Here is a 26,010-nt window from a genome sequence, read left to right as displayed (position 1 = left end):
CTCAAACACTTAATACTTACTAGCTGTGTGACCCTGGGCAAGTCACTTAACCCCGATTGCCTCACCAAAAAGCAATAAAATAAAATAAGTCAGATGTAGAATACCAGGTTGGGGAAAGTCATAAATACTTCCAGAAGGCCACTGGTCTTCACTTGAGACAATAACCCAAAAACCTTATGGAAAGCAATTCAGAAGTTCTGTCTCCCCAGCTATACTGTGATAGAAAAATGTCCATCCAGGTCCTAACAGCCCGCTAAGATCACCTGGCATCATAGATCATCTGCTCCCACAGCTGCCTTAACCAATTGACCTCTCACTGGACTTCCAGACTTCTTGAAGGCATGTCCACCTCAAGAACCATGTCTGGTCACCTATTCAGGAAAAGTAATACAAAGCAGAAAAGTCTGGCAGGGGCCCAGGTGCAGCCTGTCCAGGCTGACTCACCCATCTACAAGAGACAGTCAAACAAAAGGGCACAATACTCCCTATGAGGGAAGGTTGCAGCCAAGAGAACCAGACAGAAGAGAGCTATCTGTTCTCGTAACTGATGCAGCTCTTACCACACTGCTTCTGTCACTCATGAGAATGGCCACGGGGCCACTCAGGGTTCACCACATTCATACTAAAATGAAAAATCCTTTCCGTCAACACATGATTGGAAGCATGCCCGAAAGCACTGACTTGGGCTTGGGAACCAGGAATTTCAGTGCTGCCAGCATGCTGGGGGCATGGGGTGGATGACTCCCACGGCCTCTATACATCACAGAAGGGAAGAGTGGGAAAGCCATCTTTGGAGGAGTTGCCATGCCATGATATCATTCCAATGTAGATGCTGATTTGGATGGCCATAGCAGCTGACTCCTATCTCCAGACAATTATAAAAAAAATTTTCTAATAAATCTCTTTTGTATATGTAAGTCTTATGTGAGGATTTTCTCTTTTTCTTTTCCTTAGCCCAGGAACTGAGTTACTACATAGTCAGTCATTTCAGGAAGGGAAGGGGAGAGGGAAGAGGGAACAAGGATTTAAGTACCTACTGTGCTACAGGCACTGTGCTAATTGCTTTACATATATTATTTCCATTTGATCCTCACAAACCTGGAGGTAGGTGCTAGTATTACCCTTATTTTACAGTTGGGGAAACTGAGGTACAAAGTGGTTAAGTGACTTTCCAGGGTCACACAGCTAGTGCCTGGGGCTGGATTTGAACTCAGATCTTCTCGACTCCAAGTGCAACATTCCATCCACCACACCATCTAGCAGCCCCTCAATTTGGAGAAGCATCTGCCACCATATGTAGGAATTGAAGTGAAAAAGAGAAAATCGTCTCGTTTTAAAACTCCATAAACTCACATAGAGAATCCTTATGGCAGTTGTTTCAGTGAGTGGCTCTAATTTAGACAATGAAGAGAAACTGGATGATACTGCTCATAGTTAGTCTTGGCACCAACCAACACTCTAGTCCTTGAATTGCCAGGTTAAGTCAACAAATGTTTATTAAAAGTCTATTTGCTTATTATACACCAGGAAGGCAAAAACAGTCCCTACCTTAAGGGGCTCACAATCTAATGGAGAAAACATTCAAGCAACTACGTACAAACAAGATATAGATCAGGTAAATTGAAGATAATCTCAGAGGGAAGGCGCTAGCATTGAGGGAGATCAGGAAAGCTTTTTCACAGAAGGTAGAATTCTAGATGAGGACTGAAGGAAGCCAAAGAAGCCAGGGATAAGAGATGAAGATGGAGAGCATTCCAGGTATGGAAGACAGCCGGTTCACAGAGCTGGGAGACAGATCGTGTTGGGTGGATGGCAAGGAGGCCAGGGCCACTGGATTACATGTATGTATGTGGAGAGGAGTAAGGTGTAAGAAGACCGGAAAGGTAGGAAGAGGCTGGGCTAGAAAGGGCTTTAGAAGCTAAACAGAGGATTTTATATCAAATCTGGAGATAATTAGGAGCCAATGGAGTTTACTGAATGGGGGTAAGGAAATAATATGGTCAGGCCTGCATTTTAGGACCATCCCTCTGATAGTTGGATGAAGGGTGGACTGGAATGGAAAGATATTTGAGGCAGAAAAACCAACTAGGAGATTACTGCAGCAATACAGGCATAAAGTAATGAGGGTCTGTATCAGGGCGATGGCAGATTCAGAGATGAGAAAGGGGTATATACAAGGAATGTTGTGAAGGTATCAGTTTGACAACAGATTGGACATGGAGGTAAGAAAGAGTAAAGAGTTGAGAACGATACCTAGTTGTCAGCCTGGTTGGGAGAATTATGGTCCCTCAACAGTAATAGGGAAGTTAGGAGGAGGGGAGGATTTGGGGAGAAAGGTAATGAGTTCGATTTTGGACATGTTGAGTTTAAGATGTTCTGATGTGGGACCAGAAAGGAAGGGACCTGAATTTTAATTCCAAGCCCATCTGTGGCATACTCTATGCTAAGAGTGGTATATGATGGACTGAACAAAGAATTTCACTGAGAGTCAGGGAACCTGGGTCTGAATCTTGGCTCTTGTGCTCACTGGCAGGCAATTAACCTCTTGGGGCTGAAGGGCCTTCATCTGAAAAATGTGAGGTTTGGACAAGATGACCTCTAACGTCCCTCTCAGCTTTAAATCTTAGATCCTATGGCAACCTCATGCTCTGCTTCCCTGGGCCTGCAAGAAGATGCTTCCTGTCTGCCTCCCATTCTCTCCATCCTATTTCACTGAGAGCTAAGCAGATCATTTGCGTGAACGCCTGATGATGGGGCTACTTGACTGGTGAGCCATGAAAATAAACCTGGTTTTCAAGGTCTTGTTGACGGGTCTTTGCTGACATCATCGTTGTCTCCATGTGGCCAGTCATGTAGCGATGCTGGTGCACGTAAGGAAGCCTGCTCCACATACATAGCCACTGAAACAGATGGGAAGCACAGTGGGTAGGCCTGGGTTCAAATCCAGCCTCAGGCACTTAGCTGTGTGACCAGTCGCTTAACCCTGTCTGCCTCAGTTTTCTTAACTGTACAGTGGGGATGAAAATAATACCTACTCCCCAGGGTGGTCGTAACTATCAAATGAAATAATATTTGTAAAGAGCCTGGCACATAGAAGCACTTAATAAATAATAATAATAACTATCATATAGTACTTACTACGTGCCAGGCACCGTGCTAGGTGCTTTGTAATTATTATCTCATTTCATCTTGAAATAAGGTAAAATATTTTAAGCAGCCAGAGCTGAGGAAAGTCTCTCCTCTTTGAGTAGTCTTTCCCTTTCACAATCCTAAAAAAAAACCCAAACCAAACAAAAAACAAAAAAATAAATAAACTTGAACCCAAATAATTGTAAATGGTCAAATACTTTAATGGGAATTTCAAATAGTATAGAAATATGCCTTTAAAGGAACGAGCTAGGGGGCAGCTAGGTAGTGCAGTGGATAGAGCTCTGGCCTTGGAGTCAGGAGGACCTGAGTTGAGATCTGGCCATAGACACTTGACACTTACCAGCTGTGTGACCCTGGGTAAGTCACTTAACCCTGATTGCCTCAGCAAAAAAAAAAAAAAAAAAGGAACAGGCTTCTACTTAAAGGTTGTGATGGCTGCAGCCAGGGGATTGAACCTCTTCCTTATCCCCAATCCCAACTGAAGGGAAAAAAGAAAGTGAATGAGAGGACAGGTAAATACAGGGTGGCTTTTCTGCTTCCGGGACCAGATCCTAGTAATTTCACCAACCACCACACATCTCTCTCTGTCTGTCTCTGTCTCCCTTTCTTTCTTTCTTTCCTCTCCATTCTCTCTCTCCTTTCTCTGTCTCTGTCTTTCAGTGTGTCTCCCCCCCTCCCCACTCCTCTGTCTTTGTTCCTCTGTCTTTGTCTATCTCTGTCTGTCTTTCTCTCTGGGTTCACTCTACTATGTCATGAGGTTTCAGTTCCACATACTTTTCCTAGGGCAGTGTGCCCAATCCTACCTATTCCCTTTCGGCTCCACAGGAGAAGCACAGAATGCAGTTAGGGCATCAGGAGTGGCTCCCTCTGTGTCTTCTCTCCATTTTGGCCGTGTGGCTTCCTGGCAATACACACACTGGCATATAGACCCTCCTAACCTCAGCAATTCTCCATGGAAAAGACTGTAGGTGAAAGGACTGCACATGCTTGGGCAGAGATGTCAGATGCTTTACAATAGCCTTAAAGATAATACTATCTATCTCTGACAAATAAGATCAGAGGAGAATTGGGCAAGGTGGAGGCAGATGAGGAGATTAGATGACTTCTTGGCTCCTCTTGGACAGGGAATTCATAGCAGGACTTGTTTATATGCTGTGAAATGCTGTACATTCCCAGAATACCAGCCCATGATCATCTTTAGTGGAGCACAGGGCCCAGGGCCATCCGCGGATGGGTATGATGGGGTGAATCACGTTGTATTAGCCCTCCTTTTCCCCCTATCATCTTTACACAGGTGAATACATGACTGAATTAAAAAGAATTTATTAAGTGCTCTATACAACCTGTCTTCAACATCAATGTTTTACTTGTATAAAAATTATTTTCTTTTAATATTATTGCTTTATCCTTCTGTTCTTCCAGATTGTCCTTCACATCTGTGTGTTGGCATTCCCAACCCTTTGTTCTCTATTTTGTTTCTTTGGTGACATTTGCCACTGTGGACTGAAGTTTGTTTGTTTCTATTCTGTTGATAATTGTTCTGCTTTGGCAATTTTTATTTCTCTCTTAAACCATTCAGGGACAGCCTGTTGTGATTCCATGTTTTCTTGAGAATCTGCTGGGTCCTCTGGCTCATGAGGTGTTGATACATTTTCCTTTATCTTGTAATACTTATTCAAAAACTTCTGACTCATTTAGATAATCTGGAAACAACCTTCCCTTAATACTGTCTATGCTGGTTTGTCTTGTACTCAAGGTTGTTCACTGAGTGTTCTTCTTTCTGATATCTTTGGTAATTTCAGTTTTTGCTTTAGAGGCAGCTGGTGGCATAGCACAGAGAGCACTGAGCTTGAAGTCAGGAAGGCTCAAGTTCAAATCTGGCCTCAGGCACTTACTAGCTGAGTGACCCTGGGGACGTTACTTAGCCACTGTTTGCCACAGTTTCCTGAACCATAAAATGTGATCAATAATAGCACTTCTCTCCTATGGTTGTTGTAAGGATCAAATGAGATAATATTTGTAAAGGTGCTCAGTATAGTGCCTAGCCTGTAACAGGCACTGTATAAATACTTATTCCCTTACATTTCCATATCACTCACTTTCTAACTCCTTCCTCTTTAATGGTGGCTAGTGGGGGATAGAGTGCTGAGTGAACATATTAAGAATTAGCGATTAGCCTTCACTGCTGTTAGTCTGTTGGGCTTCTTAGTGTCTGAGACCCTGGAGATAGCTGATATTGCTTTATCTCTAATACACAATTATTATTTTGGAGAGGTATGAGAGATTTGGAGTTTAGGAGAGTGTCACATTCTCCATCTCATTAATCATGTGACATGAAACCAACCTATTAAGTTTTTTTATCAAGTATAAAGCACCAGGTCAAGTTTTGAAAGACACTGTAAGACAGTTCCTGCTCCTGAGAAATTCACATTCTAATGGGGGAGATAACCTACTCTGAAGGGTGCAGTCATAAGGCAGAAGGAAAGGTCCAGTGGTCCTTAGTTATAAAGTAATGATACTAATGCGTCTTTACTATTATTCCCACTGATAAAACTGTATCTGTTTCTGACATTGGTCCATTTGATAGTATCAAAGACTTTGGTGGTGAGAACTTTCTTTACTGGGTTATCAGTGGCTACAACTGCCAAGGAGGCAGAGACCACAGCACTTGCAAAGACATTTTTCCAAGTGGAATCTCCACAAAGATTGATTCTTTGTACAATAGCATTGAGGACCAAGTTGAAAGCAAGGCTAGTGGTCTGAAGGGAGCTGTTATTCTCAGGGCTCTTGGGCCAAGGGGTCTGAGGGGAGGTGGTGGTTGGGGTAGTATTAGTGATTAGACTGACATCTGCCACCTGGCACATGCTATCTCTATCTCTCCCTTCCCGTGCCTTACTGCCTCAGCTAGGCTGGCTTTATGCCACATTGATGACAGTTGGTCAGCTGTCGGTGCTAGCAGTGGGGATGGCAGGCCCTTTCTCCACAGCGCCCCTTCTTCCCTGGATGATGGCTTTAGGGAAGAGGCTAGAAGCGTGGCTAGCAGTCTGGGGACCTTGTCATTCCCAGGGCTCTTAGGCTTACCAGCTTATCAGTGGTGATTGGTCAGCAATTGGTTTTGGCAGTGGTGGGAAGATGGGCCCCTTCTCCATAGGCTTTTTCATTATTCATTTACCTGTATCCTTTACCACACCCTTTTAGGGATGGTCCATGTAGCGAAAACTATACAAGGCAGGCTTGAGGAAAGAAAAGAAGTAACATGGAAGGGTAACAGGAAGCCTGAGAGATGGGAGTCTGGCTGTTGGTGCCAGGCTATTAATCTTGAGTCTATGCATATGAGTCTCAAATGGTCAGAGGCAAGTCTCTTCCTTTTCTTCATCCTTCCTCAAAGGGAGGAGACAAGCATTTATTCCTGCCTACTGTGCCAAGCATTTTGCAAATATCTCATTTGATTCTCAGTACAACCCTGGGAGGCAGGTGCATTTTTACAGATGGGGAAATTAAGGTCAGCAGAGATTAAGTGATTTGCCCAGGGTCACACAGCCAGTAAGTGCTTGGGGTAGAATTCAAACTCAGATCTTCCTGACTCCAGGACCAGTGATCTATCCACTGAGCCACCTAGCTGTCTCTCTGGGTCATCCAACAGCTGCCAGAACTCCACAGTTATGGAAAAGTGCCCTACTTCCCCCATTTCTCAAGCCTGGAGCCCTGGAAAATCACCATGATTTACCTGGAGATGGCTTTGTATCCTCTCACTTCAAACAGAACTAGAGAAAGGAATTCCTAGAACTGGGGAGGAATCAGAGATGGCTAGCCTGAAGGGACCTAAGAGACCATATGGTCCAGCCTACTCATTTTACAGCTGAGGAAACTGAGGATGAACGAGGAAGAGGGACTTGGCCAAGGGCATACAGCCAGTAAATGCCAAATCTAAGAACCATTATCTCCAGAGATGGCATTCTCTATACCACATCATAATGCCTAAAACTTAGATCAATCAAAAAGCATTGATTAAACACCTACTGTGTTCCAGGAACTGAGGATACAAATACAAAAAGTGGGACAATCTTTGAACTCAAGAGCCAAGTATTTTGCTTAGGAAGAAGCTAAGATTCCGAGATGAAGACTTCCTGGAGTTCACAGTTAATTGGGGGCAGGTTTGGGACCAGAACTCTAATCAAGTGAATTTGTTGCTGTATGTACTCCAAATTCAATTCCTTCAATCAAGCAAATGAGCAAGGTAATAATTTGTACTCTAATAATATTAATAACATAATCATTATACTATGATAAAATTATAATGCACCAATAATACTTATCTAGTAATTGTTTTTATTAAGCATCTGCTATGTGCCAGTCACAGGGGACACAAAGAGAAAAAAAAATGAGTCTTTGGTCTCAAAGAGCTTACATTCTTTTGAGGGGAAATAACAAATAATGAAAAAATGTAAAATTACACAAAATAGAACATAATCTATGTGAATGGAGAAAGAGATACGGATCATCAGAGGAATCACTCAGAAAACACCTTCTGTAAGAGCTGAGACTTCAGGGGGCAGCTAGGTGGCTCAGTGGATAGAGCACTGGCTCTGGATTCAGGGGAACCTGAGTTCAAATCTGGCCTCAGACACATAACACTTACTAGCTGTGTGACCCTGGGCAAGTCACTTAACCCCAATTGCCTCACTAAAAAGCAAAAAAAAAATGTAGTAGTGATAAATGTCTGTCGATTGATTGATGATACCGTGTCAATACCTTAGCCCAGCAGCTTGAGCCTTAAAAGTTAGTCATTGTTGCCACCTACTGGTCATTTGAGGAAGTACACCCTGGCAGAGCAGAGGCCAGGAACCACAAGGACCAGAGTGGAAACACAGCGCTTCTGCCCAGGGACCTATTTCCTAGACAAGCTGAGAGATGAGCTGAGATGAGAGCAAGGCTAGATTCAAATGGTCTGCAGGTCAAGGTATCACGTCTTTGGGCTGAAGATCTCCTGATTTTTCGTGGTGGAATGGAAAAAGCCCTAAGCTGGGAGTCATGAAACCCTGAGACCAATTTTTTGGACAAGTCACTTCAACTCTCTAGACATCAGTTTTCACATCGATAAATTAGGAGGGCTGGACCCTCATTAAGCTCCATTACAGCTCTAATATTCTGGGTGTCTGTAAGATTTTGGCTGTGTGACTTTATACCCGTTGCACCCTACCTCTGTTCTGCCTGTGAAAGCGGCTGCAGAAAGGTTCTGTCAGAGCCACAAGCAGGATTTTTGTACCAGAGGAAAGAGGCCAGAAAGGCAATGATCAGTGCAGGGGAGGGATGTGAGACAGAGACCCTGGCCCACTCGAGGAGGAGCTGGCCTTTGCAGATCATTCAGTAGCCTCCAATCCAACAGTAATTTATTAAAGTTCTTACTATGAGCAAGGCTCTGTGGTGGGTGATGGAGATTCATAAGCAAAATGAAAAATAGTTCCTGCCTTCAGAGGGCTTTTATTCTACTGGTCTGGGGGATCTCAACTTTCTTTGTGTCATGGACCCTTTGGGCAGTGTGGTGAAACCTATGGATCTCTTCTCAGAATAACATTACTAAATGTATAAAATAAAATGTATAGGATTGCAGAAGAAACCAATCATATAGAAATACAGTTACCAAAACAGTTTTATAAAAATGTATGGATCTCAGAACCACTGTTAGCTAGGGAATGCAACATGTAAAGAGATAAGTATAACAGAAGGTAAACTGGAAAGGAAGGGACCGTGTAGGTGAGGCATTCTTAATCTGAACTTATTTTTTTAAAAAATATATATATATATATATATTTTGATAAATGTATTTCAGTATAATTGCTTTCCTTTGTGATACCATGTATGTACTTTATGCATTTAGTAACATTATTCTGAGACAGGCTCACTAGGCTTCAGCAGCCCTGAAGGGGTCCATGACATACACAAAAATGTTCAGAACCCCTGGACTAGGGTGCTTGGAAAAGTCTTCCCCTAGGAAGTGAGCTAAGTGTTGATAGATGATAGGGATTTTAAGAGGTAAGGGTCAACGTGTAAAAGGGTATAGAAGAACGAGGAGAATGCAAGGCTTAAGTTCAGGGAACATAGAGCAGTGCAGTTTGCCTGGAATGTAGAATGTGCAAAGAGGAGTATCTTGATCTAAGCCTGGAAAGGTGGCACCAGATTGTGTAGCACTTGAAATATAAGGCTGAAGAGTTTATATTTTATTCTAGAGGCCAGGAGAATCCACTGAAGATGTTTGAGCAGGAAGGGTCATGGCCAGATTTGTGTTTTCGGAAGGTTATTTTGCAGATTGTGGAGGATGGTCCAGGAGGGAATAGACTGAAAACCAAGAGTCCATATAGGAGGCTGCTGCAATTCCAGGCAATAAGGAAGGAAGGAAGGAAGGAAGGAAGGAAGGAAGGAAGGAAGGGAGGGAAGAAGGAAGGATTTATAAAATGCCTGCTATGTACCAGCTTTTTTTATGAATATTATGTCATTCAATCCTTCCAACAATCCTGGGAAGTAAGGGCTCTTATTATCCCCATTTTACAGATGAGGAAACTGAAGCGAACATAGGTTAAGTGACTTGTCCAGAGTCACACAGCTAAGAAGTGTCTGAGGCTGGATTTAAACTTAGATCCTCCAGGCTCTAGGTCCAGCACTCAACCTGCCGAGCCACATGGCTGCCTCTGAGATGACGAAGACCTGAACCATCACGGTGGACATATGAGTGGAGAGAAGACAATAGATCAATAAAAAAAAATAGCAAGTGTTTATTTCTTAGGTGCCTACTGTGCCAGGCACCTTGCTAATTGCTGAAGATACAAAGACAAAAGTGAAACTAGACCCTGTCCTCAAGAAGTTAAATGATACATTTGATAGAGTACAGGTAGTGTCAGGAAGACCTGAATTCAAATCCTGCTACAGACACTTACTAGCTGTCTATATTTGTGACCCGGAGCAAATCACTTAACATTTTTCTGTTTTAGCTTTCTTATCTGTAAAATGAGGATAATAAATAATATCTGTATCCCAGAGTTGCTGAGAAAATCAACTGAGATAAAGCACTATATATAAGTGATAACTATTTTTATTATGTTAACCAAGGAAACAGCATGTACATATATAAGTGTATGCAACATATATATGTATATATGTGTGTATATATATACGTATACATGTGTTTGTGTGTATATATTCATATATATCTATATCCATCTATTTATATATGAATACAAGGTAGTTTTGGGAAGGAGAGCACTAGGAGATGGGCCAGGGGAGGAATCAGGGAAGACTACATGTAGGAAGCAGATCTTTACTGTGCCTTAAATGAAATCAAGTGAGGAGGAGAGGAAGGAGTGGATTACAGGTACAGGGACAGGAAATGCTAAGACAGACAAGGGAGTTACAGGCACTGGCAGGTAGGTCAACAGGGCTGTGTGATCAAGTTTGTGGAGGGAAGTAACACTCAAGACTGGAAAGATAAGAAGGGGCTTTAAGGGGAAGAGCTTTAAATGCCAAACAGAGAGAGGAGTTTACATTTGGCCCCAAAGATAGTATGGATCCACTGGAGTTTATTGAATAGGAGTTTAATTTGGTCAGGCGAATACTTTAGGAAAATTACTTTGGCTTCCATAGGAAGAATGAATTGGGGGCAGCTAGGTGGATTGAGTCAGGAGGACCTGAGTTCAAATCTGCCCTCAGACCAAACACTTGGCACTTACTAGCTGTGTGACCCTGGGCAAGTCACTTAATCCCAATTGCCTAAAAAAAAAAAGAAGTTAAAAAAAGAATGAATTGGAGAGGGGAACACTTGAAGCAGGGAGACCTTGTAGGAGGTTATAGTAAAAGGGCAAGAAGTGATGAAGACATGAAGGTATGTTGTGAAAATATAGATAAGACTTAGCAACTGATTAGATCAACCATCAACCAGCAAGTATTTATTAAGTGCTTACTGTGTGCTATGCACTGGGGATACAAGTACAAAGGTTGAAGGAGCCCTCCTTGTCCCATTACATTCCAATGGCGGGGGTGGGGTGGGGACAAGTGGGAAGAAGCGGGGGAGAGTAAAGGGAGAAGAGAAGGCCTAGGGCAGAATGGTGGGGAAGACCCACAGTAAAGGGGCCTGATTTGGGTGGTGAGCAAGCAAAGGAGGATGTGGGGGTGTCGCTATAGCAAGTGAGGGAGATGGAGGAAGCAAGGATGACGGTCTGGTTGTGCTCCTGGGTGACCAGAAGGCTGGCGGCGCTCTCAGCAGAAGTAGGGAAGTTTGGAAGAAAGGCGAATTTGGGAAGAGGAGGCGTTCCCTTCTGGACATGCTAAATCTGAGATTCTCACAGACGGAGTCTTGAGGTCAGGGACTGGCTCATTTGGTATCTCGGGCACACAGCATAGGGCCCTGCTTGTGGTAGACGTGTAATAAATGCTTGTTAAATGAATAAGTAATAAACATCCAACAGGCAGTTGGTAACTGGGGCCTGGCATGCAGGAGGCTGTATAGCCATTTGGTTCTTATAACAACCTATGAGGTAGGTGCTATGCTTATTCCTGTTTTACAGATGAGGAAACTGAGATAGCCAGAGTTTAAGTGACATGCCCAGCTAGCAAGTGCCAAGACCAGATGTAAGCTGAGGTCTTCCTGACCACAGGTCCAGGGCTCTCTCCACCGGCCACCAGCTGCCAGGAGAAGGTGGCAAACAGCGTCAAAAGCTGCAGAGAGGTCGAGGCATTTGCATTTGGCAACTACATCATTGGTAACTTTGGAGAGCACAGTTCCAGTTGAATCATGAAGCCAGAAGCCAAGTTACAAGGGGTTGAGAAATGAGTGGGAGGAGAGGAAGAAGAAGAGAAGCTGGAGTAGTCTGGAGGGCCTAGATGACGTGGTGGAATTGGGGAAGTCCTGGCTCCCTTTCCCACCCAGCTGCCCTACCCTCCGTCTCAACTCTCCCCATCCCTACTAAGAAATGGCTCCAAGTACGTGCCGATGGTCCGGGAGGTTCCGGGCAAGAGGTGGCAAAGAACCAGATTCCTACACTGTGATGTGAAGGCTTTGGCTCATATCAGTTCATCCACTGACCAAGTCTTGGCCGAGCTGGTGCATGTGTGTCCCAGGGGTCTTAACTGCCACTCTGTGTTGGTGTTATTGTCATTTGTTGTTGTTGTTGTTATTGTTTGTCCTTCGTTCTCGAAGAGGACTGTGACATCAGGAAGGAGATGCCATGACTTGTAAGTGAATTGGATTTAAGTGAGGCAGGGCTGTGCAATGTCACCAGCCTCACGTTCTCCTTCAGAGCCTAACAAGATATCTCAGGGGAGGGAGGGAAGCCGAGCGTGTGCGCATTGTTGGTGAGCCACGTGCAGTTCTAGCTTCTGTTATTCTACTCCTCTGTTATCCTTCTGTGGAAAAGTTCTGGGACCTATGGAACCCAAGGGAATGAGAATTTATGGCAGCAGTCTCCCAAAATCATCTGGTTCCTCCCTCCTGCCCTGACCCATGACAACTCCTGGGAAATCGCTGCTGCTAGGGACTGGGCCCTCACATAGTCTATGGAGAGATTTAAAAAGTGAGTTCTGTCCTTTCCCCCTTCCTCCCAGCCTCAGCTTGGGTACAAGGCATTGAGAGTATGAGAACCTTAGCAGGCCTGCAAGTAAAGAAGATGCCTGGCTCTAACTTTCCCAGGACCTGGTGGGTGGTGGGGAAATGGTGATGAGGCACAGGACAGGCTCAGTGGAAGACGTGCCACCTGCAGCCTGTCAGTCCCAACTGCTTCCCCCCCCCACATAGACCATCACCCATCTGTGCATGGCTTTGTAGCCTTGTCCCCTGTGCTTGTGGCACCAATTTGGTGGCACCTGGGGGAAAGTCCCATGTACTCTACCTCCATTACAGCTGTGGTCTCTACTGACACTTACAATTAAGATTAAATTGAAATTAAGGTTAATGTTAAATTGAGACCTTCAATGAGAGATTAAAGAAACACATAGGGACAGTTTTAGCTTTGTATTTCTTCTATGAGAGAAGGGGCTACAATTTATTGTAACTAGAGAGAAAGAAGGATTAGGAAACCAAAGCACAAATCTGGGGCTAATAAAGAAAAAACAAAATGGAGAGTATAAAATACAGCCACAGACACCTGAACCCCTCCTCATGATAGGGCTCTGAGTTGGACAGACAGAGTTTTAGAGCAGGGCAGGGTGGTCGGTCGGAATGACCTCCAAGGTTGGCAGAGCAACCAGAGGAGTCAGCCCTGGCTCTGGCGGAATGAGCCTTCTGAACCTAAGAATAATCACAGCACTTGCAGGAGTCATTATACACCAGGCCCACAGGGCAGGAGAGTCTGAATGTCTGCTTCTCCGCACAGTTGTAGAAGGTGGTACGGTCTTGAGAGTTGGCGTAGAGGCCATTTTCTTTGTCCTGGCAGAAGCTGTTTCCTCCTGGAGTAGGGCTCTCACTTGCAGATGTGATGTCTGTGGGGACAGTGGAACTCAATCATCCTCAATGTCTTCAAATCCTGGGTGTGGATATGACCCACAGAGAGCTACCACATGTTAGAGAAAAGAACAGCTGTACTGTATAGCCAGAGAAAGGTGAGGTGCCCTAGTCACTTAGAACAAACAGCCCACCAGAACAGGAAGGGGCCTGCACTGGGTTTGTGGTCCTTGAATTGTTTCACTATAGCTGGTTTCCCTGATCTCCTTCACCTTGTGGAAGAAAAACTGGGCACCCTGTGTTTTTAGCTAAAAGGCTGTCAAAGACATTTCATTAATATGCTGGAATTCTTGCTTAGAGAGACATGCAGTAAAGTAATTGGAATCCTCTCTGACATAAACAATGTCTACTTACATTTTACAAAACCATCATGAAACAAAAGACAAAATTCCACAGCAGGATAAAACAAAGCATGTTTAGGTTTGGGGTTTTTGATCTACTGAAAAAGAAAAATAGTAATGTTAATGTGAGAGCCACACCCTTGGAGACGATCTGTCTTCCTGAAAAGATAGAGGATCCCCCTTTGGGTTAGGTCCACGGTGGGAATAAAAGGGTTACCTTCCTTGGCTTAGTCCATGATAAAGTAAGAGACACTTAGACTAGTTCACAAAGGGGCATTTTCTCTATCAAATCACTGGTTTATTCTCTAGAAGAAAGATAGCCCATTTTGCTATGAAATGCAAATAACCCCACCTATTTTGAGATTGTCCCTGATTCTACAAAGAGAAGGGAAGTTAAAGCTAGACCAAAGCCATTGTCATAATATTAATTCTTACAATTTTATAAAGTAATTGAGACCATAGAGGATATGCTTCTGAATTCCCCCATTTTGTATGGAGCACAAACTAAACTTAAACTATGCTCATTAATTCCAAGATCTCATTTTACATCTGCTGTCTTTGGGGGCAGCTAGGTGGCACCACGGTGGACAAAGCAGCAGGCCCGGAGTCAGGAGGACTCAAGTTTCTGAACTCAAATCTGCCAGCCGACACTAGCTGTGTTACCCTGGGCAAGCCACTTAACCCTGTCTGCCTCGGTTTCCTCATCTGTAAAGTGAGCTGGAGAAGGAAATGGCAAACCACTCCAGTATTGCTGCCAAGAAAACCTGAAATGGGGTCAGGAAGAGTCAGACTTGACTGAAACAACTGAACAATAATAACAACAAATCAGACATAGGATATATTATTCTAGTTGGTTCTTTATAAATATAGTAAACGCACCAAAACAATAACATGAAGAAAACCATTCTGGATACCTTAACAGTGTGCCTGGTAGCACGACCGGGTTGAGACACTGCCTTGAATATGTGACAGGTTATATTGGTTGGGGCCACAGAAATCTGTGCATCGAATGTGGGTAGAAACCCAATCTCCAATCATCTTGTCTCTCCAGTCATTCAACATCCTGAAGAATAGCCAGAAAGCTATCAAGCTATGGGCAGTTGTATGGGAGCAAAGGTGACCCAATTTAAGGACAATTGGAATTTAAATAAACTGACCATTAGATAGTCTGATCCCTTTGGTCATACCTACTTAAAAAAATGGATGAATGCCTTGAATCTATATACTGATTATTCCAAAGCAGTTATAAACTCATCTGAAGAGGGTTTTTCCTATTCTTTGTTTGACTCTAGAAATAGTGTCATATATTACAACTCCATCCTCATCTCTAATTTTTACGCAGACTTCAAATGATTGGAAAGGCCAGCAAGTTCAACAATTTCTAATTCCTTACCAAATATGTGGCATTATTTCAAGAGCACTTATTATGATTTGACTAGACTCTCTCAGGGGATTGATTTCCCACACATTATGGAGGACTATTTAATCACACATACATCTTCCTGAGGGTCCTGGTTAAGCCCTATAAATCAGGGCTCAGACTCCCAGACATAGGCATGAAACAGGCACTGTGAATGGCGTACCTTCAGGTATACTGCATAGTTATGAACCAGAAAGGACTCCTGATTTATCAGTTAGACTGTCAAGTCAATATAGATGAGCAGGGCCACAAAGTATGGCCCACAGTTGGTCATTCAAGAAATCTTGGAGCTCAGAGCATGATCTGCTCCATTGGAGCCTCTCAGGCTGCTGGGCAATCTCATTTAATAATAAGGAAAAAAGAGTTCTCATGTGCTTGCTTGCCATAGAGATGTTACAGTATTCTACCAAACCCACATGAAGCTGATTCGATTGGGTTCTTTTCATAAGTACAGCAGCATATTTTGTCTCAAGTTGCCTCTTTCTAGGTCTTGATGTATATCTCACATTGAGAATGCAGCATTGGCCTGATCCCAGACAAAGCAATGACACCTTTCTTACCTCTCTTAGGGCATAAGGATACTCAGGTACTAATCGGGGTTCTAAGTTATAGCAATCTAATAGTTCTTCCCTTGGAGAATGAGTATTGGGAAGTGACCGTTAGTTAAAGAAAGGCCATTTAAAAAGTAATCCCAAGTATATCACTTTCAATCATCTATCATCTTCCCCAACTTTGGATTCTGTCGTAAGATGGCAATGTTAGCACCGGCAACCACTGTTATATCTATAGTCCCTTATAAAACGCTATGCTATCATCATAAAGAAAAGCATGGTCATCAGTGACAACACTTTGTACATCAATTATTACAGTTTTGTATACTAGAATGCATATCAATCAAATCCCTTCTTAAAGAACACATTCATGGCCAATGAGGCAGATTGCAGTAACAGGAAAAGGTCCTCAAAATAGCAACGGATGCTAGCTGCTCCAAAATCTGTAGGACAATAGATCTCCATTTCCAGCCACGTCTTTCCATATTCCTTCAAGAAAGGTACTCGAGGGAACCAGCTAAATGGGATTAATGTACAGTCTTTCTGTCCTGGAGGTGGTAGACACTACCACCTACTATGGCCTGTTTGTGTTAGAGCAGCAAAGCCTCCTCTTTGGGCAGGGGAGATGTTACTAGAACTACCACCATCATCTCCTGCTTTAAACTCCATTGTAGCAAAAATTCTTTTACAGTGGTGTACATGAACTCAGGATTAGAGGCCTTGGCTTTCAGCAATAGTTTTAGTGATCAACAGTATCTGATTACAGTAATTTGTGACCGCTTCAAAGTCTATTTTCACAATAGAGTCAGCATAAATGCTAACCTAAACACATATACTAAAACAAGATACACACACACACGTATATATGTACCACTATAGGTAACAGATATGCTACTATAACAATATATACTATATTCATAATTTTATTCAAATATATACTAAATTAATAAATTTATTCAAATTTAGTCATTTGGATTGAATCAAACTACATGTTCATGATAAAAAACGACCCACTACATATTGTTGTTGTTTTTCCAATTAGTCATGCCCAACTCTTTGTCATTTGGGGTTTTCCTGGCAAAGATACTGGAGTGGTTTGCCATTTCCTTCTCCAGCTCATTTTACAGATGAGGAAACTGAGGTAAACAGGATTAAGTGACTAGCCCAGGGTCACACAGCTAATAAGTGTCTGAGGCCTGATTTGAACTAGGGAAGATGAGTTTTGCTGACTCCACACCCAGCACTCTATCTTCTACCTTCTCTTCCTTCCTTCCATCAGTTCAAAGTAAACAAAATAATCTTAGTGCTAGAGGTAGTCATAAAAGTAAAGGAAACCCACTTTGGTTAACAAAGGACATCCCTGCTATCTAATCAATGGTTTGGATCTCTAAAAGGAACTAGGTGACCATCTGCTTTAATTTCAAATATACATAGACATGCCCTATTTTGATATAGGAACAGCTAGGTGGTACATTGAACCTGAAATCGGGAAGGCTAATCTTACCAATTTCAAATCTGGCCCCACATACTTATTAGCTGTGTGACCCTGGGCAAATCACTTCATCCTGTTTGCCTCAGTTTCCTTGTCTGTCAAATAAGGTGGAGAAAGAAATGGCAAACCACTCCATCATTTTTGCCAAGAAAACCCCAAATGGGGTCCCAAAGAGTCAGAAATGACTGAAACTACTGAACAACAGTAATGACATCAAATCTTGATATAGACGTGAACTCCTAGAGATCAAGAATGTAAGTTTGTTCTGTTTTTGTCTGTCTTTGTATCCCCAGCACGTAGCACAGTGCCTGGTGCATAGCAGGCACTAAATCAGTCAATAAACATTTATTAAGCATGCCTGTTTGCTTCGGTTTCCCCATCTATAAAATGAGCTGGAGAAGGAAATGGCAAACCACTCCAGTATCTCTGCCAAGAAAACTCCCAATGGGGTCATGAAGAGTAGGACATGACTGAAACAACTGAACCACCACCACCACAGTGTGCCTTGCAGTGTGCTAAGCACTGGGGACACAAAGAGGCAAAAGACAGTCTCAAGCAAACAGATCTGTACCAACAAGCTACGTACAAGACAAGCAGGAAGGAATTAAGAGAGGAAAGGCACTAGAATTAAGAGGGCTTGGGAAAGGTTTTCTGTACAAGATTAGGATTTAGTTGAGACTTGAAGGAAGCCAGAGAAGCCAGGGGGCTAAGATGAGGAGGGAGAGCACTGCAGGTCTGTGGGACGGCCGAGAAAACGTCCAAGATGGAGGGTCTTGGAATGGCCAGGAGGCCAGTGTCACTGGATTGGAGAATGCGTGGGAGGGAGAAAGGTGAGAGGACTGGAAAGGTGGGAGGGGGCTGGGTTAGGAAGGGCTTTGAACGCCAAACAGAGGAGTTTGTATCAGATCTTGGAGGCAACGGGGGCCACTGGAGTTGATTGAGTATGGGGTGTGTGTGTGTGTGTGTGTGTGTGTGTGTAAATCACTTTGGTGGCTGAAGGCAGCATAGGATTGGCAATGGACTGGACTAGAAAGAAACTCAAGGTGGGCAGATCCACCAGCCGGCTACTGCAACAATCCAGGTGTGAGGTGATGAGGGCCTGCACTACAGGGATCGCAGTGCCAGAAGAAAGAGGGTGTACTGGAGAGCTGTTGGAAAGTTGAAGTCAATGCTTGTTGACCGAATGACTGGTATCTGATCCTAGGGAGTCAAGAAAAGTTAAGAACACCAGATGAAAGACACTGTTACAATATTAAATTTTAATACTTTGTAACACAGCTGAGGCTTTAGGGGAAGGCAGTAAACCTTTATATAGCACCTACTTTGTGCCAGGAGCTTTGCAAATATTGTCTCATTTGATCCTCATATCAACCCTGCAAGATAAGTGTTGTTGTTAGCCCCATTTTGCAGTTGAGAGCGCTGAGATTAAGTGACTTGCCCAGGGTCACACAGCTAGGAAGCTAGCTGAGGCTAGATTCAAACTGAAGTCTTCCTGATTCCAAGCCCAGTGTTCTATCCACTGTGCTATCAGCTGCCTTGGAGCTAAGTTTCCAAGACCTTCTGAGATGAAACCACTAACTACATTGACTGCACAGGTTCCGGTGAAAGATAAAATAAGATGAAATGGGACCATCACTACTGATGCAAAGAAGGCAAAAAGGAGAGAAAGCAAGTGGAGCTTTTATAGATGTGAACTTTAACAAGTTGCTCAGTCAGGGCTAGCTGGAGTAGAAGAGGTTTGGAGAATCAGTCTTAAGACAAAGGCAGTTCTCCAAAGTGATGGAGGAAGCTGGGGTTCAGGGGAAGGCCTTGGATCCTAGAACCTTTACTCACCCAACTCCTTCTTCAATGTCTGGATGAGTGGATATGGGCCCTGGCTGCAGAAGGTGCCCTTGAAGTCATCCATGTCTATGGTCCAGACCATGGCCCCACCTAGTCCCTTCCGCTTCAGATATGCAACCTAGTACAGGGAAGAGAGGGAAAGATTATGGGCAGGTGTGTCAAAGGCCCCTTCAGCCAGGGGACGGCATGCTGAAAGGCCTAGGTGGAAGGAGCCTGTTAAAGCCATAGTTTCACCATCTGGAAAGCAGCCTTTCTTTCAGGGCTAGCCGGCTTGTTAGAAAAGCTACATTTATTAACTGTGTGATCTGATAAATTTCACTTCTCATTGCTTCAGTTTTTTTTCACTTCTAAAATGAGAGGATTGGATTAGACAAAGAGTTCCAAAGTTTTGGGGTGTTACAGAGATCTTTGGTAGTCTGGTAAATCCTACGGAACCTTCTTAGAATGCAAAATAAAATGCACAGGACTACAAAGGAAATTATCTTGAAATTCAGTTATCAAAATATTTGATAAAACAAATTTATGGACCTCTGGTTAAGAACTAGATGATCTCTGAGGTTTCTTCCAACTCTGACATTCCTAGATTCTGTGATATTATTTAATAACCCTGCAGAGCTCAAGTTTCTAACCTCTACCAGGCCCTGGTCATTCTATAGGCTCATAAATTCATGGAATGGTAGGCTAGAAGTGTATTTATAGCTATTCTTGACCAGTGCTTTTGTGTGACTGTGACAGCCCACCTCCCAATTTGAGATGCAACCAATTATTAATTTTTTGTTGTGGAAGTAAGTCTAAGGGATGGAAGAAATCCTATGGCATCTTGGATCCACTTATTTATTTACAATATTCTAAAACTGCCAGCGAAACCCCTATTTGGGGAAATTCCTTTCCTAAGTAGAAGAAACTGGGGATTACGTGTAATGTATTGTGTTGAGTTAATAGTTTTAAGAATCCAGAACCACTTTTCCCATTTTCCTAACTTTTGTGAAAAGCCTCACTATGCAGCTCAGCCCCACTTCCTCCCACTCAACCCCTTAGGTCGTCTTTGGATGATTGGGAAAAACTGTTCAGCACAAACCTACATACAGATAAAAACTGCTTGCCTCTAAGGCTACTGAGGATGTTGAATGTGTGCCAAGGAAGAGTTTTCAGGATGACCATCATGAGTTTAGAAAGACTATTCATGAGCTCAGCTGACTTTACCTTGAACAATTGGCACTCCCCAAACTGTAGGGGTTGGAAGTAGGTCAAAATAGAACATTGACGATAAGCTGCCGAATCACCAAGCTGAAAGAAGATTCACAGCAACCTGCCTTCCATAAATGGGAGAGCTGATAATATAGGAATACCCAGGATTAATGCTGGAAGCAGTCACATTCCTACCCTCTACTGTTATCTTGGAACCAAAGCCACCTTTATTAGAGCCTTTAATAAATTTCATTTAAATATTTAAGTTATTCATTGGGCTATGCTTTCCTTTTTAATTGCTTGGAGGTAATGGCTACCACATAATCCATTTAGAGAGCATTTGCTGATAAATGCTGGGAATGACTAGGAGAGATTAATGGCCTCTCCAGCCTCTAAAATTAGCCTTTCAAACCCAAGATAAAGGTGCCTCTAACAGATAGGAGGAAATTGAGGGGGTTAGCATAGCAAGTGGTTAATTGTGGGATTTGAGTGAACCACATTGACTCCACCTTGTGACTCAATTCTGGAGCTAGCTCAGTTCACTTTCTATTCAATAATGGGTCTAGTTAAAATGCTGTCCTGTGAGAAAATTCAATTGCGGGAACGGAGAGAAAACCTTAATGCATTGTTTAAACCTAGCCCAGCATGGATGGGGAAATTGGACTACCTCTCCTTGCTGCTTAGAGACTTTTAACTAAGCACCTTGGTTATGCTGACCAGAAATCCAGTCAGATCCAAACATTGATGGAGTTTTCTCACAACTGATCAATCAGTTATTGTTTCCATTTGATTGTTTACAGATACTTGGAAGGAGTGGAACACTTCTTTCTCTGAATTTAGGAAATTTCACCTATTCATTCTCTCCCTCCCAACTTGGAAAGCCCCTAATCTTCCCTCCAATTAGAAGTCAGATTACCTAATGTTCTATTGTTTCCTTTTAATTAATTGAACTCATTTGATTAATTGTTTTGAATATATAAAAGTCTGTCTTTTCCAGTATTCAGGGTCCAGACCTTAGTTGAGGATGTCTAGTCCTGGTTTTTTGAGCAATTGGCATGCGTTGCTTAATAAATTGAGGTGTTCAAAAGACAGAATCTTTGTTTTTTTCTGTCATTTCATCTTTCACCCACCGTAGATTTATTCCAACCCACTTATTTTGTAGAAGAGGAAACTATAACACTTTCTAGTCATTACTGATACAAATATATTTTATAGTGGACCCCCTTTGTATAGGTGTTATTGTGTGACAATACTAGCTAACAGGGATTGATGGTTGTCCCAAAGGATGAATGTAGGAAGCTTAAAGCCCTTGACTCAACCCCAGCTCTCAGCATCTGCTTCCTTCAGAAAATGCAATTTGAGAAACAGAAAGTTCGTAAATCATAATTATTTTGGTTTTGCAATGTATATTACTTAGAAAGCATGGAGATTCTTGGTTTAAAGATTTGTAGAATTATAGGGTTTTTTTTTCAAACCAGTAAATATGGGGGCAGCTAGGTGGTGCAGTGGCTAGAGCTCTGGCTTTGGTGTCAGGAGGACCTGAGTTCAAATCTGCCCTCAGACCCTTGACACTTATTAGCTGTGTAACTCTGGGCAAGTCACTTAACCCCATTGTCTAGCCAAAAAAAACCCCAGTAAATATAAGAATAAGCAAACAGTTATTTTTAGTGGCATATCATTAATATTCACAAGTCACTTGATGATTGACATTTATAAATGTATAATAGGATACTCACCTTGGTTCTGAAGCTCTCCACATCATCAAAGCCCACCCACTGGTTGCCATGGACAGCATAAGGCACCTTTTGCTCCTTTATCACGTGGAAAGCAGCATCCTTCAAGGTACACACCTGGAGGAACAGATGACAAGCATGGATGGGGGTAGGTAGGCATGCAGAATGGGGGGGGGGTTAGGATTCTTTGCTTCATCCCCTTCTCCCTTCACCCTTATTCTGTGTCAAACTAATCCCAGATTTTAGTGGTGGTAGAGTGTCTAAAATGGGAAGTTCCTAGTCTGGATCATCCTGAAGAGTCTAGGAGAGTTCTTAAGTAGCATAGGACATTTCTAACCAGAATGGAACCAGGAAAATAAAGGTTCCAGAATCCTGAGTGGAACTAAAACTGTTTCTGGTTTCAGATGGGAGCAGACTTGAACCTCAGAATAAAGCAACATGGTATAAAGACAAGAATGAGCACCATTTGTCTAGTGTTCAAGATGATAACATCCTCATACAGGGTCTGGGGGTGAAGAGGAATCTCCATATCTCAAGACCACATTCCCATTTGTATTGACGCTCACCCCCAACCTTACCTCCCACCGTTGGAGAGCTGGTTATCCTACCTCATAGAAAGCCAACAGGCCTCCCTCTTTTGTGAAGGGGCCAGGAGTCCCAGCCCCAGAAACTGGGGCCCCTACCCCTGTGTCTGAAGGGGAAGAAAGGGTGAAACTCCGTCCATAGGTGGGCATGCCCAAGAGCAGTTTGTTTGATGGGGCCCCCGCCTCCAGCCAATAGTTCACAGCAAAATCCTAGGAGACATAATAATTAGAGTTAGAACGTGGGAAGAAAAGAAAGGAGGATTCCCCCAAACTAATGGGGGGAGGCTGATGAGATAATTCTTTAGATGGTGCTTTGAAGTCCCTTTACCAATGCCCCATCCCAGCCTCTTTTAAATGTCCTAATCTCTTTGAGCCATTTTTTAGTCTCCAGCTTGGTGGTGGAGTGGAAATAATTCTGGATTTGGGAGTCTGGGAAAAGATTTGGAATCCTTAGATGCATGGTGGTATGGTAGGTAGAATGGTAACCTTCACACTAGGAAACCTGGGTTCAAATTCCACCTCATACACTTACTAACTGCATGACCCTGTGAGGGTCATTTAATTCCCTAAGATTTCTCTTCTGTCAAATGAGGGGGTTAGACTCTGACTTCTAAAGTCCCTTCTGGTTCTCAAACTATGATGCCCATTCTATTATTTACTGCCTACATGACCTTAGAGAGGTCACTTAAACTCACTAGGCCTCCATTCTTTTGTCTATTAAATGAGAAAGATGTATTTGATGACATAGATCCTATGATTACTCCATCTGGGACTTTCTCCCTTTCTCATTTCCCTCACTTGTTTTCTGACCTTTTAAATATGTAAACCCTTTACATAAGACACTCTTGTCTTCTCTAGCCAGGGTCCTCTCCTCCATGTACACTTAGCTCAAAAGCTTACCTCCTTTAGGACCTTTCTAAGCTAACACTATTGGAACCAGGGACTCTGTTGCACTGTGTCTCCTTAGCACAGTGCCTTGGGTAGGATTTTCACTTTATTCATTGGTACTTGTGTCTGATGTCAAGGGGATGTTTTCTTTCTCTCCATCAGACCGGAAGCTCTCTGAGGGCAGGGATATTTCCTTTATCTATGGCAGCTTCAGGTGAATAGAAACTACTAGACATCCCTTGGAACATCTCCCCAGAGGCTTTACAGAGGAAACATAGTATATTAACAATATGCTAAGGATGGAACTTTACATGTGTATATCAAGGGCTTCTAACCCAGAAGAGAGAATAAAATCAAAACAAGTAAAAACAATTCAATTTCATATGTGTTTTTAAAGATAGAGCAACAATGGCTTCTAAAATTGAGAACCTGGAGTGAATATGGGATCATTTAGGAATCTGTGCTATGACTTACACACCACTTTCCACTTTCCCTGAAGTACATGAGAGCCTGAAGTCTCCCTCTGTGTCCTTGATTGGCATCACACAAGAAGCCACAGAGCCCTGAAGGCCTCACTCCCAGAAGCCCTAACCCTAACAACTCTACCTGGTAACTGCTGGGTTGACTTTGGTCCTCTCCTCAAACAGTCCCGGAAGACATTGAGGCTTTGCCCCAGGCTCCAGTCACTTACGATATTAGCTTTAGTTGCTCCTCCTCTCTCAGCCTGCCTCCTGTACAAGGGGCTGTTGTGACCAGTGGTTCTTCCCCAAGTGCCATGAAAGTCATATGTCAGGAGGTTGATGAAATCTAGAAACCTTCAGGTGTCATGGAAGGAGGGAAGTGAAAGGGTGAAGTCTCTCCAGTAGGCAAAGACAACTAAGAAAGCAAAGGCTAACAAGCATCAAAGGTGGCTGCCATCTCTGAGGACCTGTGGTGGAACATCCAGGAGGGTGTTTGATGACCTGAGAAAAGGGATATCTTTTCTAGGGGCAAGAGGATGGACAAAATGACCTTTAGGGTTCACAAAAGCTGATGAGCATGGTTGCCCTTCCCCTCTCCTGGCATGGGACAGTCCTGTTTCTAGGCATCTATTCCCTCAGGAACAGAGTACATACTAGGGATTCCTTCCGCCCCATGGGTCTTAGACTTACTGGGAAATTTTCTGGACCTCGTAGCCTTTATCCACTTGGTATTGACCCGCAGGAACTGCTGCACTCAGAAGGAGCCGATTCTTCCCTGATGCCTGACTTTCCTGGAGGAAGGCATTGTGCAGTTCCTGGGGAGGTAACTTGGAGTCAGATCATACCAAAATCCCCCTGACATAATAATGTCCACCTTGCCTCCCTTCTGGGAGGAAGTGAAGGTCTGGGAGGCCACCACATCTGTGAACCTGTTAGTCATTTTTCTGTCTTTCCAGAAAGGGGAGATTCATACTTGATTCCCCCCCCCCCCATAGAGCTTGTGATTTCACTGGGGCAAAGAACTCACTCAAAGAAACCTCTTTCTACCAATGCAGAGCAACAGTAGATATGCAAATTATAGCCTTATAGGGCTGCCTCTGGCACTTAGAAATTAAGCAACCTGCCTGTCACCTCCAGGATCAAATACAAAATGTTCTGTTTGGCATTCAAAGCCTTGTATAACTTGTTCTCTTCCTTCATTTCCAGTCTTCTTACACCTTTTTTTTTTTTGCACGCACACACACACACACACACACACACACACACACACACATCCTGCCCACCCCCACCCCCACCAAGTAGTCTGGGATCCAGCAATGTGAACATTGCCCCCTTACTATTCCTCAAACAAAACATTCCATCTCCTGACTGAGATTTTCCACCCTTCCCCACTCCTGGAATGCTCTGCCTCCTCATCTCTACTTCTTGCCTTCCCTGGCTTCCTTCAAGCACCAGTTAAAATCCCACCTTTTATAAGAAGCATCTCCCAATCCCCCTTAATTCTAGCATCTTTCTTCTGTAGAGTTTTTCCAATTTGTCCTGTATGTAACTTGTTTGTATGTAGTATTTGCCCATTTTCTCGCCCATTTCTGCCTTTTACTTTTCTTTATATCCCCAGCACTTAGCCCAGTACTAGGCATATAATAGGTGCTTAATAAATATTTATTGACTGATAACCTGACTGCTGCAGGTAGCTAGTATGTGTCAAAAGCTGAAGTTGAACCCAGAGCCTCTTGGCTCTCTATTCATTACATCCCCCACTTTCCTTTTTGATAGTCAAGTATCTGAAAGTAGGAGATGGCCTATAAATGGGGAAACATGGTAAAGTTCTGACCTGAAGGGCAGATTAGAGCCTGGAGCCTGGATCTAGCACG

At 43.2% G+C, this 26,010-nt stretch overlaps 1 protein-coding gene and 2 long non-coding RNA genes across 8 annotated transcripts in view; 1 reads left to right on the top strand and 2 right to left on the bottom strand.

The window, feature by feature from the left end:
• Positions 1 to 1,530: 1,530 nt before the first annotated feature.
• Positions 1,531 to 7,447, top strand: LOC110219642 (uncharacterized). Its single transcript, XR_002327708.2, has 3 exons — positions 1,531 to 1,615; positions 2,615 to 2,767; positions 7,181 to 7,447. It is a non-coding gene; the product is annotated as an uncharacterized LOC110219642 (long non-coding RNA).
• Positions 7,448 to 13,336: 5,889 nt separating this feature from the next.
• The window catches only part of CHIT1 (chitinase 1), a 54,350-nt gene continuing 41,676 nt past the window's right edge, over positions 13,337 to 26,010 (bottom strand). For 5 of the 6 annotated variants that reach the window (XM_021003122.2, XM_021003123.2, XM_078156412.1 and 2 more), the window contains 6 exons: positions 24,827 to 24,951; positions 24,367 to 24,490; positions 22,812 to 22,997; positions 22,207 to 22,320; positions 19,274 to 19,400; positions 13,337 to 13,614 (listed from right to left, as the gene is read on the bottom strand). In XM_021003122.2, the coding sequence (XP_020858781.1) occupies positions 13,424 to 13,614; positions 19,274 to 19,400; positions 22,207 to 22,320; positions 22,812 to 22,997; positions 24,367 to 24,490; positions 24,827 to 24,951 (867 nt within the window). In that variant the 3' untranslated portion in view covers positions 13,337 to 13,423. Of the gene's footprint in view, positions 13,686 to 19,273; positions 19,401 to 22,206; positions 22,321 to 22,811; positions 22,998 to 24,366; positions 24,491 to 24,826; positions 24,952 to 26,010 lie in introns of all 6 variants that reach the window. The other variant, XM_021003124.1, reaches the window with a different exon arrangement.
• LOC144457811 (uncharacterized) lies at positions 14,815 to 19,266 on the bottom strand. Its single transcript, XR_013487325.1, has 2 exons — positions 18,763 to 19,266; positions 14,815 to 18,640 (listed from the first exon to the last, which is right to left on the bottom strand). It is a non-coding gene; the product is annotated as an uncharacterized LOC144457811 (long non-coding RNA).

Source organism: Phascolarctos cinereus, unplaced genomic scaffold, assembly GCF_003287225.1.
Source record: "Phascolarctos cinereus isolate Bilbo 61053 unplaced genomic scaffold, phaCin_HiC Scaffold_5;HRSCAF=322, whole genome shotgun sequence".
Taxonomy (NCBI): domain Eukaryota; kingdom Metazoa; phylum Chordata; class Mammalia; order Diprotodontia; family Phascolarctidae; genus Phascolarctos; species Phascolarctos cinereus.
Note: the sequence above shows the minus strand (reverse complement) of the source record. Positions and strands in the feature narration are given on the sequence as shown.